Source organism: Olea europaea, unplaced genomic scaffold, assembly GCF_002742605.1.
Source record: "Olea europaea var. sylvestris unplaced genomic scaffold, O_europaea_v1 scaffold3079, whole genome shotgun sequence".
Lineage (NCBI taxonomy): Eukaryota > Viridiplantae > Streptophyta > Magnoliopsida > Lamiales > Oleaceae > Olea > Olea europaea.
The window spans coordinates 40,643-59,332 of NW_019249515.1; the positions used below are offsets into that span (position 1 = coordinate 40,643).

The 18,690-nt window shown below is 33.2% G+C and overlaps 2 protein-coding genes across 2 annotated transcripts; both read left to right on the forward strand.

Moving 5' to 3' along the window:
• Nucleotides 1-670: 670 nt before the first annotated feature.
• LOC111385062 (CRS2-associated factor 1, mitochondrial-like) lies at nt 671-4,674 on the forward strand. Its single transcript, XM_023009423.1, has 4 exons — nt 671-1,298; nt 3,822-3,949; nt 4,199-4,424; nt 4,499-4,674. Exons 1-4 carry the CDS (start codon nt 713-715, stop codon nt 4,657-4,659), a joined length of 1,101 nt encoding a protein of 366 aa, XP_022865191.1. The 5' UTR covers nt 671-712; the 3' UTR covers nt 4,660-4,674.
• A 5,745-nt stretch (nt 4,675-10,419) lies between these two features.
• Nucleotides 10,420-16,250, forward strand: LOC111385061 (CRS2-associated factor 1, mitochondrial-like). Its single transcript, XM_023009422.1, has 5 exons — nt 10,420-11,030; nt 13,547-13,674; nt 13,924-14,149; nt 14,224-14,351; nt 15,729-16,250. Exons 1-5 carry the CDS (start codon nt 10,448-10,450, stop codon nt 15,972-15,974), a joined length of 1,311 nt encoding a protein of 436 aa, XP_022865190.1. The 5' UTR covers nt 10,420-10,447; the 3' UTR covers nt 15,975-16,250.
• Nucleotides 16,251-18,690: the final 2,440 nt, after the last annotated feature.

Here is an 18,690-nt window from a genome sequence, read left to right on the forward strand (position 1 = left end):
TCATCGATGATTGTACGATAGTCGAATCCATAAATCTTCTATGTTCTCTCGAAACTCATTTCGAGAACTATATAATAAATACATCGAATGATCTAAATAAATGTAAAAAATAGTTAAACGTACACCAAACGTATGTGTAAAAAATACGTATAACTCGTCTTTTTTCTTAAAAAAATAATTATTTTATTAACGTTTATTATTTTTTCGCGACAATTTTCTCAATATAATTTACATCATTTTGTTAAAAAAATAATGTGGTAAGACATAAATATTTTTTTTGGACGTAAAAATTTCTAATAAAATTATTATCATTCTTACATAAAAGTGATTTGTTGAAAATAAAATAGTGATTAAAAAAATTATCAACAAATAAAAAGATTACCAATAAAAAAATTCAAACAAACGAAAATAAAGAGTGGTTGAGTACAAAGTGAAGACATGATAGTTGGTGGGAGGTATGAAAAGTTACGTATTGCAATAAATTTAGATTGTAACCTTTATACTATTAAAAATAGCTCACACCCACTATAAAAAATATTGCAACAGTCTGGAATAAATTACTATTATGAAACCAGTTCCAAACTAATTCAATGTGAAAAGAGTGAGACAAAAATGAACAATAAACCCTCTTTCTCTATTTCGTGGTGCAGATATATAAAGCCAAATTTAGGCTTAAGCTGCGAAATATTTCTGTCGGCCTGCACTATGAACAATGTTCGCAGCCTTCCTCAGCCGCCTCTCCCGCCAGAAACCACCGCCCTCAATCACCCTTAACTCCAATCGCCACCCGCTCTCCACCACCACCTCCTCCTCCTACTCCTACTCGTCCCTCTACACTAAATACTCTTTCGTGCCACCAGCCTCTCTCAACCCCCACAACTCCATTAAGCCCCAGACCAGAACCTCACTCCAACATCAACCCAACCATAAAAAACCCTCCAAACCCCCGTACCGCCCACCATCATCCCTCGACAGGTCTGGTCAAGAGCCAGTCCATTCCAACCTTCCTTTTGATTTCCGGTTCAGTTACACCGAGAGCAGTCCAAATGTCAGACCCATTGGCCTTCGCGAGCCCAAGTACTCCCCATTCGGGCCGGGCCGCCTGGACAGGTCCTGGACAGGTGTTTGTGCCCCGGTGACCGACCTGAAGGAGTGGTCCTCGGAAAAGGAGGAAGATTTGGAGGAGAAGAGGAAAATATTGAGAGAGAGAGTTCAGGGAGAGCCGTTGACGAATGCTGAGAGGAAAGCTCTCGTCGAGAGGTATCAAAGGCACCGGACGAAGAAGCAAATTAATTTAGGTATTTTAATCTTTTAACTTTTTTCCTCGCTGCTTCATTCTGTGAATTGAACATTGATTTCAGGGTGAATTGATTTTTTTGTACTCTTTTCTACAGTATAGAGCAAATTCTTAAATGATTATTCATCAATTACTACATGAATAAGTAGAAAAGAAAGAAATGAATGGATGGATAAGAGAATTTGAATAAAAAAAACTGTAAACTCTGCAAGATATGTGCAAATTATATTGACACTTGGAATATTAGCACTGTAAGTTGAGCCTGCGCGAGTTTTGGTTTGGGGCAGATTTGACTTCAACCCGAAACCAAATAAGTCAATTTGGGTGAATTTCAACTCAAACCAACCCATTCTAGCTCTTAAACCGAACCAAACTTTCTAAACCAAACCAAAGTTTGGTTCAATTAGTCGGTTTCGCGGCACTGTGCAGCGTCAACCCCCACATATGGTCTTACGACTTTGCGGAGACCTGTGTTTTTGGTAAACAGTCGTCCAAGCCTGATCGCCCAGGGAATAATGAAGCTTTATAGGGTTTTTTTGTCTAGGTGCAAGTAGTCCGCATGCTAGGAAATTAAGAACATAAATCCAGTAGCCCAAACAAGATGTCCAAATAAGAACATCCATGCCTAGACCGATAACCTATTCAGGACTTGAACCAGAGATCTCGCCCGTGAAGTAAATCATCGCACCTATGGTCCAGCCAATTGGAACACGATAACTGGTACACTAGAGGTGCATCCTTCCTGGTCTCGGTTTCGACTTTTAGTCGACATTGATTTTTAAAAAAAAAATAAAAATTGTCCGAGTTCTAAGCCTACTTAGATTACAAGAACTAAAATAACCAAATAATTTTATATTATAAGAACCATTGACTAACAAATAAAATTAGGTTAATGGAGACGGATCAACGGAAAACTTAAAAAATTTCTTTTTCTTTTTATGTATTATGTAGTCTTACTGCTATTATTTACCAGCAACATCAGGGAATCGAGATATAGTTATGAGAATAGGGCTTATCTTTTGATTTTGATTTTTCTTATATTAAAACAAAGGTAAATATGTAAGTGGGTTGTGTTGGTTTGGTTAACCAATTGTTTGAGACCGTTGGTTCAGTTAACCAACGGTTTGAGATTTCAAATCATGATTGAGTCGACACACCATGATTTTGTTTAAAAGAAAAACAAACAAACCAATTACTTAGGTCAAATGGGTCAGTTCTGTTTGATTGATTTGGTCGATTTTTTTGCTCAGGCCTAGTTGTAGAAAGCTACATACTTTCCACGAAATTGTCATGACTAGATTGACATGAAAGAAAAAAAAATGAGAGGGAAAAGGAGCACAATCGCACTGGATTGTAGTTTTCTTCAAGTTGTTATGGGGATGAGGGGTCTAGGAATGTGGAAGTATTTGATGTTGAATGCGGGAAAGCATGGATTAATATCCTTGCCAAAATTAAGCCCCGTTTGGCCCCCATTAAATTTCATTTTATTTTTCTCTCTCCTATTATCAACCACACAATCTTTCATAAAATAATACTGCACGTAATCCGAAAACTTTTCATTCTTTTTCAACCACTCATTTTAAATAAAAAAAAAAAAACCCACTATTCCACCCTTTATCATTTCAAAAAATGGGGGCCAAACAGAGGCTAACTTCTGATCGAAATGTAATGGTTGATCCTTTTGCAGTTCCTTTTTTTCATATATTGCATATTTTCATGATAAATATCAGAGATCATGAAATGATGAAACATGCCGAGGAGTGTCTAGGAGCAAAAGAAAAGCCTCTTGAGCAATTAGGGTCAGTTGTAGAAGTTTGTCACTGGCTGTGCTTGTTACAATTTTTTTTGCCCATAGGCAGCCAACAGAACAAGATATTCGATTTATGTGGTCATGAGATTGAAGTAAAGAACATATGGTTTAGTTTTTGGTATCTTTCTAAGTAATTAAGTTTAAACTGGTACTCAGGTACCACATGGGCTCCAGTTAATGTATTGTAATGAAAAATGGGTAATTAATTGATCTGGTATATTTTTGAAAAAACATTCTTTTATCGCACGAATAAACGAGTTAATTGTTCCAATGGTCACTGAATTTAGATCCATGTCTTTGATTGGCCACTGAACTTTGAAAAATATCGAGTTTTGGTTATTGAACTTAGGTTTATGTCTTTGATTGGTTACTGAAGTTTAAAATGTCAAATTTTGGTTACTGAATTTAGGTCCATGTTTTAGATTGCTCACTAAAGTTCAAAAATGTCGAGTTTTGGCCATTGAACTTTGGAATATGCCGTACGTTTCTCACTGATATAACTGTTGAACTTTGAAAAATATCGAGTTTACAGTGAATAATGTACAACATTTTTCAAAATTCAGTGTTTTAAAGTTCAGTGGCCAATCAAAGACATAGACCTAAGTTCAGTGATCATTGGAATAGTTAACTCTGGATAAACTACATATGCATAAGCAAGATCACATTTGGGGTACCTGGCTTTGTCTTTAACTTTGTACATGTACATTTTTTTAGGGAGGAATGGTTTAACACACAACATGTTGAATGATATTCATAATCACTGGCAACATGATGAGGCGGTCAGGATAAAGTGCATGGGTGTGCCTACTCTTGATATGAAAAACGTGTGCATGCAATTGGAGGTATTTCCTTTTCTTCGTGTCTATTGGAGCATCCTCGCTGTATCCCTTTTTCTTTTTTATCATTTATTGTGATATATTCCAATCTTAAGGTCCGAAATTTGTTTTTCTTCTGAGCGGTATAATTTTACTCATAAAATTTTTTATTTTTCTCGTGACTGTTGTATAAATTACATTCAGGAGTATGTGTATCCGTGGTTCATGATTTTTCTTTTTTATTTTGTTTATTAAGGTATTTTGCATATCTTCCAGGATAAAACATTTGGCAAGATCATTTATAGACATGGCGGTCAACTTGTATTGTACAGAGGTAGGAATTATCATCCTAAGAAAAGACCTGTGATTCCATTAATGCTATGGAAGCCTCAGGAGCCAGTATATCCAAGGCTTATAAAAACAACTATCGATGGCCTAAACATTGAGGAAACTAAAAAAATGAGGAAAAGAGGATTATCTGTCCCCGCCTTAACAAAGCTTGGTAAAATTTCTTCCATTCTTGATTTTGTTACTATATCTGATGTACTTCTACTAATAGTTGAATAATAATTGCAGCCAAAAATGGTTATTATGGTAGTCTCGTGCCTATGGTCCGGGATGCTTTTCTCACTGAAGAGTTTGTACGGATAGATTGTAAAGGCCTTCAGAAGAGTGACTACAAGAAAATTGGCTGCAAACTGAGGGTAATACTTAGTAAAGCATATTATTTTATTTGATATTGCATATGATTTCACCTCTATTAGCATGAAAAGACTTTTGCTTGCTTTTATACTTAATTTTTTCGTGTTGATCCATTATGTAAACCTGACACTTCTTATATATATATATATATATATATATATATATATATATATATATTTCTTCCTCTCACTCATTGATTCTTAGAATAACAATCTTGTAAGATAGAATTTTCTTTTTAATTACTGTGATGATAAGAGCTATACATTGAATTCATAAAACAAATATAATTTTATTATTAAAATATCAAAAGCTACGCACCTTACTTTAGGAGTTCTTACATCCACTTCTTAGCCTGAGCAAATGAATCGTGATTCATAAAACAAAAAAAACAAAAAAATTAAATCATCTAAACCATATAAACAAAAGTCTAGCATCAACTTCTTATCCATGCAAGTGAATCTTGATTCACCTTCAAACTGGCATCATAGTAATTAAAACACATTATACCAACCAACGAATCAAGATTAGAGTAGCAGATAGCAACAACAAAAAACAAGTACAAAGGCTGGAAGAAAAACAGTTCTCTTTGCTGTCAATAAATACTATGAAGAATATCAGAATGAACAAGAAATGTACTATGAAAACCTATAGCATCTACAGATAACATGTCAAAGTGAAAAATACCATAGTAACAAATATTTAATGAAATCTGTTCACTTTAAATTAGGAGGGGGAGGAATCTGCTTACTTTCATATTCTTATGATGCATATTATCGTGCTGATATGAAAACAAATTTCATTTTTTATATATCAGCCAACGGATGATATTTAAATATAGACCAGTGTACCCAGTAATTATATCAATCTATTTCATTTTGTTTGAGAATTTGACAAGGAAATATTTTTTCCCAATTAGATAGAACTTACCTAGATATACTGTAATCATAAAGACCTTTATCTTGAAAAGACCATTTTGCAAATCATTAACATTACTTAAGCAAGTAGGGAACACAAGGGTAAACAAACATGAGAAATTTCCTCTGATGTATATATCATTCGTGCTCTACTCTTTAAGTTGTAACCACAGCATCAATAGCTGTGTAAATACCTCGTCTAAGATCCTTTGAGTTCATGCAAGTTCCAATTGACTTGCTACCCTCAGTAAATATTGGATGAGTTAGGACAATAGCACATGTAGTACCTATATGTATTTCATAGAATATATTCAATTGGATCCAAAAACTTTATTGTGTAGGTCTCGTATATATTTACAAGAAATGAGTAGTCTATAACCTAATTAAGTAGAGAACTTACCATCCCCAGCAGCATCATTGGTGGAACTTGCATCCTGCTTTACGAGGCTCGCACCAGTATTTTTGACTTTTTCCTTCAACTGAATACTCTTTGCCACATTGTATAGTCCTATAGAGTCCCATCTTTCACTTCCAATACATGGTTAACAATTTGACTTAGAAAGCATTGATCATGAAAAACCCTAATATCAGTATCTTTGTACTCATTTATTGTCTTCTAATGTGACATATAGAACAAGTTAAAGGAGAAAAAGAAGACAAAATAAATTAAAAGCTATATGAGACAAGAGTAACAAGTGTAGAGCAAGGGAATAAAAATATAGGCATAACTGAAAGAGAATGAAAATAAACATCTCATGTGCCAAAGGTAACAACAATCATGTCATTATATTTAAAAATCATGGGTAGTGTACGAAAGGATATAAAAGATGGGAGTTAAATATATGTTAGACCTTGTTCAAATGCTCATATTGTTAGTTTCCAAGGCCAAATATTCCATACTGAAGATTCTTAAACCAGTCTCCTCTGTAAACCACTTATAGAACTTTGTTGCATTCTCGGTAGGCTCACCATTACCATATCTACAACCAACAAACAACCATCAAAACTTAAATTGCATACTAACTCATTTACCCTCTGATTTTTTGGCAAATACAAATATGCATTTATTGTTGAAACTTAAAATCATATGCACACAAATAACTAATTATTATACATTTGGCATGTACATATACACAATTTTGGGTTTTTATTTAATTCAGGTACAGCTAGAAGTAGAATTGATGAATTTATGTGGCAAGAAAGAAGAATGCCAAATTTTCCTTCCCTATGATGGTTAAAAAAATATCAATTGAAAATTAAAATCACAAATTTACTCAATGAACAAGCAAAGCATAAGTAGAATATTCCCTCTAAAATGGAAAATGAACATGAAAATTCACTATATTGCTCACTTTAATTAGGCTTTTTATATCTAGCTTTAGCTCCCTAATTGCAAAAATAAAAAATAAAAAATAAAAAATTGAATTATGAAGATTTGAGAAGGAATATTTGTTACTTTGGAAAGTCTATTTGCGTTTTCTGATTTTCTTTCATACCACAACATATATGTAAAAATTCCAAAGGACGTCACGTGACATAAAATAACATATTTTTTTAAAACAAAAACCGAATAGATAAAAAAGGGGAAAAAATAAAATAGTACTTGGGATGGCAGCCTCGGTAAAATCTAGTCGCAATGATTCTTCGCTCAATCTTCCTGCTGCTCTCTGTTGTCAAATTCTTTCTGACTGCAAACATATGCAATCGCTCTTATACAAGAAATTAAAAAATTAATGCAAAAAAGAGAGAAAAATAAAGATATTGTACAGATCAATAGAGAAAAATTATGAGAGAAATCAACGTACTGTTCATCGGTCTAGTGATGCAATGCAAGAATCCATTTTATCCTCTACTGGAATTAAGAGATGGAGCAAGAGAGATTTATTGTTCGAATAATTCAACAATTGACCTCATGTCCTCTCGAAAAGAAAGCAATCGGGCAAGAGGGTTTGACATATATTTACAGGATGTTATGGACTATCGAGATATTGAAGAGTTGGAAGCAGCTGAAGGAGGTGGTTTTGACGGTCGAGGGGGTAGCGGAAGAAGTGGAGATGTTGCAGCAGATTTCTAGGGCTTGTGCCAAAGAAGAATGTAATACAAATGAATAAGGAATGGGGATACTTAGCTTCATGTACAGTGAGAAAAAAGAAAAGAAAATGTATTAGGGAAGCTACCCAAATGTCCATATTGCCCTTTTTTGGTATGGTCAAGAGGAGGCGATTCACCGTTGTATTTAAGGATAAAATGGGAAAGTAAAAAAGCTTCCTAAATGAATAGTTGATGGAGGATTCTCTCTTTTAAGAGAGTAGAAAAAATATGAATTTATTTTATATTTAAAAGTCATTTATTGTTCGTTATTTTCGACTAAATGATGATGGGTGATTGTGTATAGAAACGGAGAAGTAAAGAGACATGGTTGATAGCGTGAAAAAATGGAGAAATAGATTGTGTGTCAGATTCAAACCATGCATGAGAAGACTCTAGATTCCAGGGTTTTATTATTATAAAAAAAGGACCAAACTAGTTTTCAAACTAGTTCAATGTGAAAATCAGTGTGATGAAAATGAACAATAAACATCACATTCTCTCTGTTAAGGTAAAGAGGGAGAGAAATTGTTTTTAACAAAATGATGTAGATTATAATGAGAAAATTGTCGCAAAAAATAATAAACATTAATAAAATATTTGATTTCTATAAGAAAAAAGACGAACTATACGCATTTTTTAACATACGCGTTTGATGTACGTTTAACTATTTTTACTCTTTATTTAAATCATTCGATATGTCTATAATATAGTTCTCGAGATGAACTTCTAGATAATATAGAAGATTTCTGGATTCGACTACCGTACAATCATCAATGAATTTTTAAAATTAGCTTGTTATCGAAATTCTTGAAATAATAGTTTCGAAATGCATATTTTGACGCCCCGTAGTATTTGCTACGATTGGCCGTTTCACGCACTGTCAACGACGTGCAGTACTATGCTGTGAGTACTTCAAAATGATATTAAGAACGTAATACTTCTACTTCGTTTGATATCCCATAATGAGCCCGAAAATTAAAAAAAAAAAAAAAAGATAGCATTTTGCTCAAATGTTCCGTGCATGGTGCACGGAGCTTTATATATATATATATTTTCAATTTTTTTTTTAAATAACTTGAAGCAAATTTTGTACTCATATGTAACCCTAGAAATATACTCAAAATTTAAAATTAATATTTTTTTTACTTATAAGTAGTTTTTACAATTTTAAGTTTTTTTACTCTTAAATAACTTCAAGCAAATTTTTTTTACCTATAAGTAACTTTTTATATTTAAAATTTTTTTTTTATCTTATTATTAGTCTAGTGATTTTTTTAGTTATAAGTAACTTTTTATATTTTAGATAAATAACTTTAAGCAATTTTTTTACCCATATGTAACTTTTTACATTTTAGAAATAATTTTTCTATATTATTAGTCGAAGTGATTTTTTGAGTTATAAGTAACTTTTTATATTTCACATAGAAATAAAGAATATTTAGATATATTTAATTTTTTTAAAACTAAATATTAATAAAAGAATTTAATATACATAAAAAAATACAGTAGAGTCTCTCCGTGAACGGAGGAAAATTGCTCCGTGCACGGTCGAAAATTTCTCTGTGCACGGAGCATTTTTGATTTCTGAAAGAAATTTTTTCTTTTTTGTTTTTTTTAAGTTATTATTATTATTATTATTTTTAAGTTATGTTTTTATTTTCATTTTCAGGCTCATTACGGTATATCAAATGAAGTCGAAATATTACATTTTTAATATCATTTTGAAATACTCACGATATAGTATTGCACGTCATTAAACGATCAATCGTAGCAGATATTACGGGGCATCAAAACAGTCATTTCCAAACTATTATTTCGAAAATTTCGATAACAAGCTAACTTTAAAAATTCATCGATGATTGTACGATAGTCGAATCCATAAATCTTCTATGTTCTCTTGAAACTCATTTCGAGAACTATATCATAAACACATCGAATGATCTAAATAAATATAAAAAATAGTTAAACGTACACCAAACGTGTGTGTAAAAAATACGTATAACTCGTCTTTTTTCTTAAAAAAAATAATTATTTTATTAACGTTTATTATTTTTTCGTGACAATTTTCTCAATATAATTTACATCATTTTGTTAAAAAAATTATTTGGTAAGACATAAATATTTTTTTTGGACGTAAAAATTTCTAATAAAATTATTATCATTCTTACATAAAAGTGATTCTTTGAAAATAAAATAGTGATTAAAAAAATTATCAACAAATAAAAAGATTACCAATAAAAAAATCCAAACAAACGAAAATAAAGAGTGGTTGAGTACAAAGTGAAGAGATGATAGTTGGTGGGAGGTATGGAAAGTTGCGTGTTGCAGTAAATTTAGATTGTCCCCTTTATACTATTAAAAATAGCTCACACCCACTATAAAAAAATATTGCAATAGTCTGGAATAAATTACTATTATCAAACCAGTTCCAAACTAATTCAATGTGAAAACGAGTGAGACAAAAATGAACAATAAACCCTCGTTCTCAAAAAAAAAGTTGAACCCCAACCTTAAGTGCCCCCCACCGCCCCTACCTTGGAGAATCGTGAGGGAGTTAAATTGCAGGTTATGCCTCCAAGGGTACAGGGTGGAAGGTTATTTGTACACTTGCACTAACCAAGAGCTAAATCCATATTTCAGAATTCGAACCCTTGGCGTATCAACCTCAAACAAAATTGAATTTCTTTACCCTCTCCTTTTATCAATTGGAGATGTGGCCCGAGGGCAACCCTCTTTCTCTCTTTTATGTGGTGTAGATATATAAAGCCAAATTTAGGCTTAAGCTGCGAAATATTTCTGTCGGCCTGCACTATGAACAATGTTCGCAGCCTTCCTCAGCCGCCTCTCCCGCCAGAAACCACGGCCCTCAATCACCCTTAACTCCAATCGCCACCCGCTCTCCACCACCACCTCCTCCTCCTCCTACTCGTCCCTCTACACTAAATACTCTTTCGTGCCACCAGCCTCTCTCAACCCCCACAACTCCATTAAGCCCCAGACCAGAACCTCACTCCAACATCAACCCAACCATAAAAAACCCTCCAAACCCCCGTACCGCCCACCATCATCCCTCGACAGGTCTGGTCAAGAGCCAGTCCATTCCAACCTTCCTTTTGATTTCCGGTTCAGTTACACCGAGAGCAGTCCAAATGTCAGACCCATTGGCCTTCGCGAGCCCAAGTACTCCCCATTCGGGCCGGGCCGCCTGGACAGGTCCTGGACAGGTGTTTGTGCCCCGGTGACCGACCTGAAGGAGTGGTCCTCGGAAAAGGAGGAAGATTTGGAGGAGAAGAGGAAAATATTGAGAGAGAGAGTTCAGGGAGAGCCGTTGACGAATGCTGAGAGGAAAGCTCTCGTCGAGAGGTATCAAAGGCACCGGACGAAGAAGCAAATTAATTTGGGTATTTTAATCTTTTGACTTTTTTCCTCGTTGCTTCATTCTGTGAATTGAACATTGATTTCAGGGTGAATTGATTTTTTGTACTCTTTTCTACGGTATAGAGCAAATTCTTAAATGATTATTCATCAATTACTACATGAATAAGTAGAAAAGAAAGAAATGAATGGATGGATAAGAGAATTTGAATAGAAAAAACTGTAAACTCTGCAAGATATGTGCAAATTATATTGACACTTGGAATATTAGCACTGTAAGTTGAGCCTGCGCGCGTTTTGGTTTGGGGCAGATTTGACTTCAACCCGAAACCAAATAAGTCAATTTGGGTGAATTTCAACTCAAACCAACCCATTCTAGCTCTTAAACCGAACCAAACTTTCTAAACCAAACCAAAGTTTGGTTCAATTAGTCGGTTTCGCGGCACTGGGCAGGCGTCAACCCCCACATATGGTCTTACGACTTTGCGGAGACCTGTGTTTTTGGTAAACAGTCGTCCAAGCCTGATCGCCTAGGGAATAATGAAGCTTTATAGGGTCTTTTTGTCCAGGTGCAGGTAGTCCGCACGCCTGGAAATTAAGAACATAAATCCAGTAGCCCAAACAAGATGTCCAAATAAGAACATCCATGCCTAGACCGATAACCTATTCAGGACTTGAACCAGAGATCTCGCCCGTGAAGTAAATCATCGCACCTACGGTCCAGCCAATTGGAACACGATAACTGGTGCACCAGAGGTGCATCCTTCCTGGTCTCGGTTTCGACTTTTAGTCGACATTGATTTTTTTTAAAAAATTAAAAATTGTCCGAGTTCTAAGCCTACTTAGATTACAATAACTAAAATAACCAAATAATTTTATATTATAAGAACCATTGACTAACAAATAAAATTAGGTTAATGGAGACGGATCAACGGAAAACTTAAAAAATTTCTTTTTCTTTTTATGTATTATGTAGTCTTACTGCTATTATTTACCAGCAACATCAGGGAATCGAGATATAGTTATGAGAATAGGGCTTATCTTTTGATTTTGATTTTTCTTATATTAAAACAAAGGTAAATATGTAAGTGGGTTGTGTTGGTTTGGTTAACCAATTGTTTGAGACCGTTGGTTTGGTTAACCAACGGTTTGAGATTTCAAATCATGATTGAGTCGACACACCATGATTTTGTTTAAAAGAAAAACGAACAAACCAATTACTTAGGTCAAATGGGTCAGTTCTGTTTGATTGATTTGGTCGATTTTTTTGCTCAGGCCTAGTTGTAGAAAGCTACACACTTTCCATGAAATTGTCATGACTAGATTGACATGAAAGGAAAAAAAAAAAAAAAATGAGAGGGAAAAGGAGCACAATCGCACTGGATTGTAGTTTTCTTCAAGTTTTTATGGGGATGAGGGGTCTATGAATGTGGAAGTATTTGATGTTGAATGCGGGAAAGCATGGATTAATATCCTTGCCAAAATTAAGCCCCGTTTGGCCCCTATTAAATTTCATTTTATTTTTCTTTCTCCTATTATCAACCACACAATCTTTCATAAAATAATACTGCACGTAATCCGAAAACTTTTTCTTCTTTTTCAACCACTCATTTTAAATATAAAAAAAAACCACTATTCCACCCTTTATCATTTCAAAAAATGGGGGCCAAACAGAGGCTAACTTCTGATCGAAATGTAATGGTTGATCGTTTTGCAGTTCCTTTTTTTTTTTATATATATATATATATATATTGCATATTTTCATGATAAATATCAGAGATCATGAAATGATGAAACATGCCGAGGAGTGTCTAGGAGCAAAAGAAAAGCCTCTTGAGCAATTAGGGTCAGTTGTAGAAGTTTGTCACTGGCTGTGCTTGTTACAATTTTTTTTGCCCATAGGCAGCCAACAAAACGAGATATTTGATTTATGTGGTCATGAGATTGAAGTAAAGAACATATGGTTTAGTTTTTGGTATCTTTCTAAGTAATTAAGGTTAAACTGGTACTCAGGTACCACATGGGCTCCAGTTAATGTATTGTAATGAAAAATGGGTAATTAATTGATCTGGTATATTTTTGAAAAAACATTCTTTTATCGCACGAATAAATGAGTTAATTGTTCCAATGGTCACTGAACTTAGATCCATGTCTTTGATTGGCCATTAAACTTTGAAAAATGTCGAGTTTTGGTAACTGAACTTAGGTTTATGTCTTTGATTGGTTACTGAACTTAGGTCCATGTTTTAGATTGCTCACTAAAGTTCAAAAATGTCGAGTTTTGGCCACTGAACTTTGGAATATGCCGTACGTTACTCACTGACATAACTGTTGAACTTTGAAAAATATCAAGTTTACAGTGAATAATGTACAACATTTTTCAAAATTCAGTGTTTTAAAGTTCAGTGGCCAATCAAAGACATAGACCTAAGTTAAGTGATCATTGGAACAATTAACTCTGGATAAACTACATATGCATAAGCATGATCACATTTGGGGTACCTGGCTTTGTCTATAACTTTGTACATGTACATTTTTTTAGGGAGGAATGGTTTAACACACAACATGTTGAATGATATTCATAATCACTGGCAACATGATGAGGCGGTCAGGATAAAGTGCATGGGTGTGCCTACTCTTGATATGAAAAACGTGTGCATGCAATTGGAGGTATTTCCTTTTCTTCGTGTCTATTGGAGCATCCTCGCTGTATCCCTTTTTCTTTTTTATCATTTATTGCGATATATTCCAATCTTAAGGTCCGAAATTTGTTTTTCTTCTGAGCGGTATAATTTTACTCATAATTTTTTTTATTTTTCTCGTGATTGTTGTATAAATTACATTCAGGAGTATGAGTATCTGTGGTTCATGATTTTTCTTTTTTATTTTGTTTATTAAGGTATTTTGCATATCTTCCAGGATAAAACATTTGGCAAGATCATTTATAGACATGGCGGTCAACTTGTATTGTACAGAGGTAGGAATTATCATCCTAAGAAAAGACCTGTGATTCCATTAATGCTATGGAAGCCTCAGGAGCCAGTATATCCAAGGCTTATAAAAACAACTATCGATGGCCTAAACATTGAGGAAACTAAAAAAATGAGGAAAAGAGGATTATCTGTCCCCGCCTTAACAAAGCTTGGTAAAATTTCTTCTATTCTTGATTTTGTTACTATATCTGATGTACTTCTACTAATAGTTGAATAATAATTGCAGCCAAAAATGGTTATTATGGTAGTCTCGTGCCTATGGTCCGGGATGCTTTTCTCACTGAAGAGTTTGTACGGATAGATTGTAAAGGCCTTCAGAAGAGTGACTACAAGAAAATTGGCTGCAAACTGAGGGTAATACTTAGTAAAGCATATTATTTTATTTGATATTGCATATGATTTCACCTCTATTAGCATGAAAAGACTTTTGCTTGCTTTTATACTTAATTTTTTCGTGTTGATCCATTATGTAAACCTGACACTTCTTCCTAAAATCAGATTTTATATATGGGCTTGGTAGCCTTTATTCTTGGTGGCGGCGTCTGATCTTTGTTTAATATTTTCAATTCTCTTGCAATGTACTTGTATCTGCATTCGAGTTCAATGGATACCTGGATGCTAGAGGTGAATTGTTTTATTCTAAAAGTATAATTCTATCATATTGGATTAACAGAAAAGTCGGATTTAGTGACCGCCTATATAAAAGGAAGTGTTTTCTAGCCCCCTTACAGTGTTTGAGACTTGCTACATGTATACCCATATAATTCTTTTAAGTTTAGCATGTATGTTGGTATAAGTTTATGATCTTCATTTGTCTCCATGATTCTATTCAGATACCATAGTGCTCTTTAAGCATTCAAACTCTCGCTTTGTTATAAACAAATTTTTGCTTCATAGTTACATTCTTAGTTCGGGTTTCATTCCATTGCATGAATAATACGTTTTCAAATATTGCTTTTCATGCTTGCATCACATTAATAGCTATCTTTATTACGTCATGGTAAATGTGGCACAAAAATGGAAACAGAAAGAAGTAGAGACATGCTCAAGGACAGTTGAGTTTTGAGTTCTTGTGATGACTGATGAGCACAAGAATTGGCTCTTTATGGCAAATATATCTATGATTAATTGACTCGTTATCTGGGTTTAGATATTAAAATTCAGGTGTTTTTACTTGATTTGGGTGATAGTATATTTCTCAACTCAAGATTTCGTCATTTTCTTTATATTTTATTTTTTGTAAGATAGGATAAAAACATATTAAGGTTCTAGTCACTCTTCGGAATGGCTGCAACTTTTTAATTGACTAAGAGCATGTTTGTCTAAACTTAAGAAATAGTAAAATTACTTTTTTGGGAAGTAATGACTTAGTTTTCAAAAGTAAGTTTGAAACTGAAGATCCCAAAAAGAAATAACTTAGGTTCAAACCTTTTGGCAAAAAAATGTTACTTAAAAGTTACATTAAGCTTACCAAACAAACTCTAGCCTTGCCTTCGTTGTCTTGTAGATTGCAAACAAGTGTTCTTATTGGAGATCGTTTATTTTCTGAATTAAGCTTTGTTGTCAGATGAATTTGACATGTTTGTTGATGGAAGAAAATGTGTAAAAAAACGATTGGATGAAATTGTTGACTGTTTTTTAAACAATATAATAAAATTCTACCACGTGGCATTCTGTCATCCAGAATGTCATCCAAGATAGTGTAGCATGATTGTTATTTTCTTGATGCAGGATATGGTGCCTTGTATTCTGGTGACTTTTGGAAAGGAGCAGATTGTGATATGGAGGGGCAAAGACTATACGCCTACACATGACGGGTACTTTCTCACGGAGAGAGAATCATTTAGCGATCCAGAGGACGATTTAGCCAGTCGTGCATGTGGAAATAAGACAGGAGACGATTCTCAGACTGAAAACAATTTTGATTCTGGTGATTCTGATGACGAGTTAGCTTCAAATCATATGCATCCGGCATGAGTTCATGCTGTGGAAGAAAATAATCTGCAACACTTACTATGGTAACGAGAGGCAGATCAAAATGTTTGGCTAAGCTGATTAGTAAGATTTTGTTCCAAACATGTTTAAATAGGGAGTAAAAAAAGTAATCTTCTTTGATAGTACAGATTTTCAAATAACTTATTTACTAATAAATTTTTATAAAGATTAGCCAAACATGCACCAAATGGTCCTCATTTTTGTTGTCACAGGATATGCTCACATCCGAGGAAATATCACCAGTTTGGTGTTTGTTCTTGACCGTCGTTTATATTTGCCGTAAATAGACGTACCATGTTTGGCAAAACTTATAATTATTATAAGCTAGTCAAATCCATTCTTATCCATACATTTTATCGAAGTGGGTCTTTTCATGTTTGGCATGGTTTTATTAGATTATGAGCTTGTAGTCTTATGAAATGTGTGGATAATAAGTGAGTAAAAGTATGTAAGAGTTGTGGGTTCTATAAAATGTATGAATAAGAATGGATTTGACTAGCTTATAATAATTATAAGTTCTGCCAAACATGGTACGTCTATTTACAGCAATTTGTTTTCTTGTATGAACTAATTTTTCAGGAAGTTTAGTATCTTATTTAAAATTTAAGAAAAAGTTAAACTGAAAAAGTCAACGGTTCCCGTAAAATTGTATTGAAGGTCTTTGTCTGGGTTAGTTAGAAATTTTGATAGAAAATGATTAATAAGTGGTTGTAAAGTTGATAAAAATTGAAGGTTCGATAAATATTTGATTGAAAATTAATTTAAAGAAAAATGGTTTTAGAAATGAATAGACAGATAGCTAAAAATGAAAAAGACAGATATCTAAAAATGTGGCACGTATGGTCTTTTTTCAGTGAAGATAAATAAATTTCTAAAAAGTAGCACCTATTTCATGATAGAGAAATTTGTTTCTAGGGTCCCCAAACATTGAAACTTGTAGCGCTTGGGTTCCATTCAATTTTTCTTGGCATTTAGATCCTCAAACTATCAATATTGGTCCAAGTAAGTCTAAATGGATGGATAACGTTAAAGATATAAATGAATACGAATGCAGGGGTGTTACTGTCAATTACTTGTATTTCTATATGACCATTTAAAAATAAGTAATTTGTGTCAACTAGGTCACGTTTTAATTGCATTCAAGGTTTTTAAGCTTTGATTTTTTAGCACTTATTTCTTCAACATTTTTTGGCTATTTCCTTTTCCGGCTGCATTCTATTAATTAGTCAACCTTGTCTCTAATGATTGTTATCCAAAAAATTCATTTAAAAGTATTAAAAGTTTAATTTGCTCATCCTATCTTTAGATAAGTAAAATAAATAAAAAATAAGTTCGATAAAGTATTCTTCATTCAAAGCATAGACTCGGCTTAGTAGGGGGTTTAAGTTGAAGTTGAGAGTTAATTTTAATCACATATTTTATGGAATATTCAACTTTTTAATCACACACGTTATCAGTTTTTGTCAAAATTTATTAAAAATCTGATTTAAATTCCTCGGCAAATAAAGACTAAATAAATGTTTGAGCAGAAATTGTCATAAGAGACAAAATTTGTTAATTAATTGAATGTTAAAGATAAGAATACAAAGCAAAAATGTAAAAATGTGAGTGTGACAAAATAAACAAATAATGGGATCTTAATTTATAATTAAAATATGTCTTGGTTGGATATATAATTACTCTTTGAAAAAAAAAAAAAACAAAAAAAAAACAAAAAAAAAAAAAAAAAAAAAACACCCCCCTTTTAAAATTTTCACAAATTGTCACTACTAGAAACGGACAAATTACCTGAAAAATCGTCCAAACCATCGACTCGACCCTGGTCCATTTAAATTTTGTCCAATTAGAAAACTGCGGGTCAGGTTGGATTGTGAGTTGATACTTGTGCAACAAACATGAGTGCCCCACTTACAAAAGCTTGTGGACCTCTAGTGAAATTTACCCATAAAAAAAAAAAATTCTAATTTCATTATCGTGTCCTAATCTTGGTTTCTATAAATATCTAGGGCTGAAAGTAAATTTCATTAAGGATAGTTTAGGAATTTAACACTTGTAATTTTGATTTTGCTCTAATTTGTCTGATATAAAGTAGTTGTCATTTGAATTTTGTGTTATCATTAAAAGAGAGAGAGAGACTGATGTTAGAAAAAAGAACTTTGCTATTTGTAGCAAGGTCCTAGAAAAAGTAGGATGTACATTTTTCTCTTCTAGTCTTTTTTCAATACAGTGAATAACTGTCACGATGAAAGGTAATATTATTTTCGTATTGAAGCGGACTTATATAGATCTTGTATGCTCTTTTATTTTCTTATTACAATTTTATCGTTCCTAGTAGTGTAGAATTAGGGTTTCCAATTCTCAACATCCAACTAGCGATTTAGTAATCTAATACGTTGACTAAGTTAATTATCTGGTTGGGTTTCGTAATTATGTGTGCGTGTGTGTACATATAAACTCATATATAGCTAAATGGGAGTGCTCGATATAAAATTGTTTTATGATTTACGATTCAAATATGTTTAAAATCAAATTTTGACTTTTCAAAGTTATTTCAAACAAGCGCTAGATATAACATATTTTTCGTCAAATACATTATTCATATTTAATAATCTAACATTTAGAGTAAATTAATGATGTTCTTGAAAGTAATGATGATAAAAATGCACTAATCAGATGATGACATAATTGCTTATTCTAG

What these genes read in the sequence shown, in the direction of transcription:
- LOC111385061 (XM_023009422.1), top strand. Translation starts at nt 10,448, where the DNA reads ATGTTCGCAGCCTTCCTCAGCCGCCTCTCCCGCCAGAAACCACGGCCC. An exon ending in GAAGAAGCAAATTAATTTGG is followed by an intron (nt 11,031 to 13,546) that starts GTATTTTAATCT and finishes ACATTTTTTTAG; the next exon opens with GGAGGAATGGTTTAACACAC. An exon ending in AAATTGGCTGCAAACTGAGG is followed by an intron (nt 14,352 to 15,728) that starts GTAATACTTAGT and finishes TTCTTGATGCAG; the next exon opens with GATATGGTGCCTTGTATTCT.
- LOC111385062 (XM_023009423.1), top strand. Translation starts at nt 713, where the DNA reads ATGTTCGCAGCCTTCCTCAGCCGCCTCTCCCGCCAGAAACCACCGCCC. An exon ending in GAAGAAGCAAATTAATTTAG is followed by an intron (nt 1,299 to 3,821) that starts GTATTTTAATCT and finishes ACATTTTTTTAG; the next exon opens with GGAGGAATGGTTTAACACAC. An exon ending in CCCCGCCTTAACAAAGCTTG is followed by an intron (nt 4,425 to 4,498) that starts GTAAAATTTCTT and finishes TAATAATTGCAG; the next exon opens with CCAAAAATGGTTATTATGGT.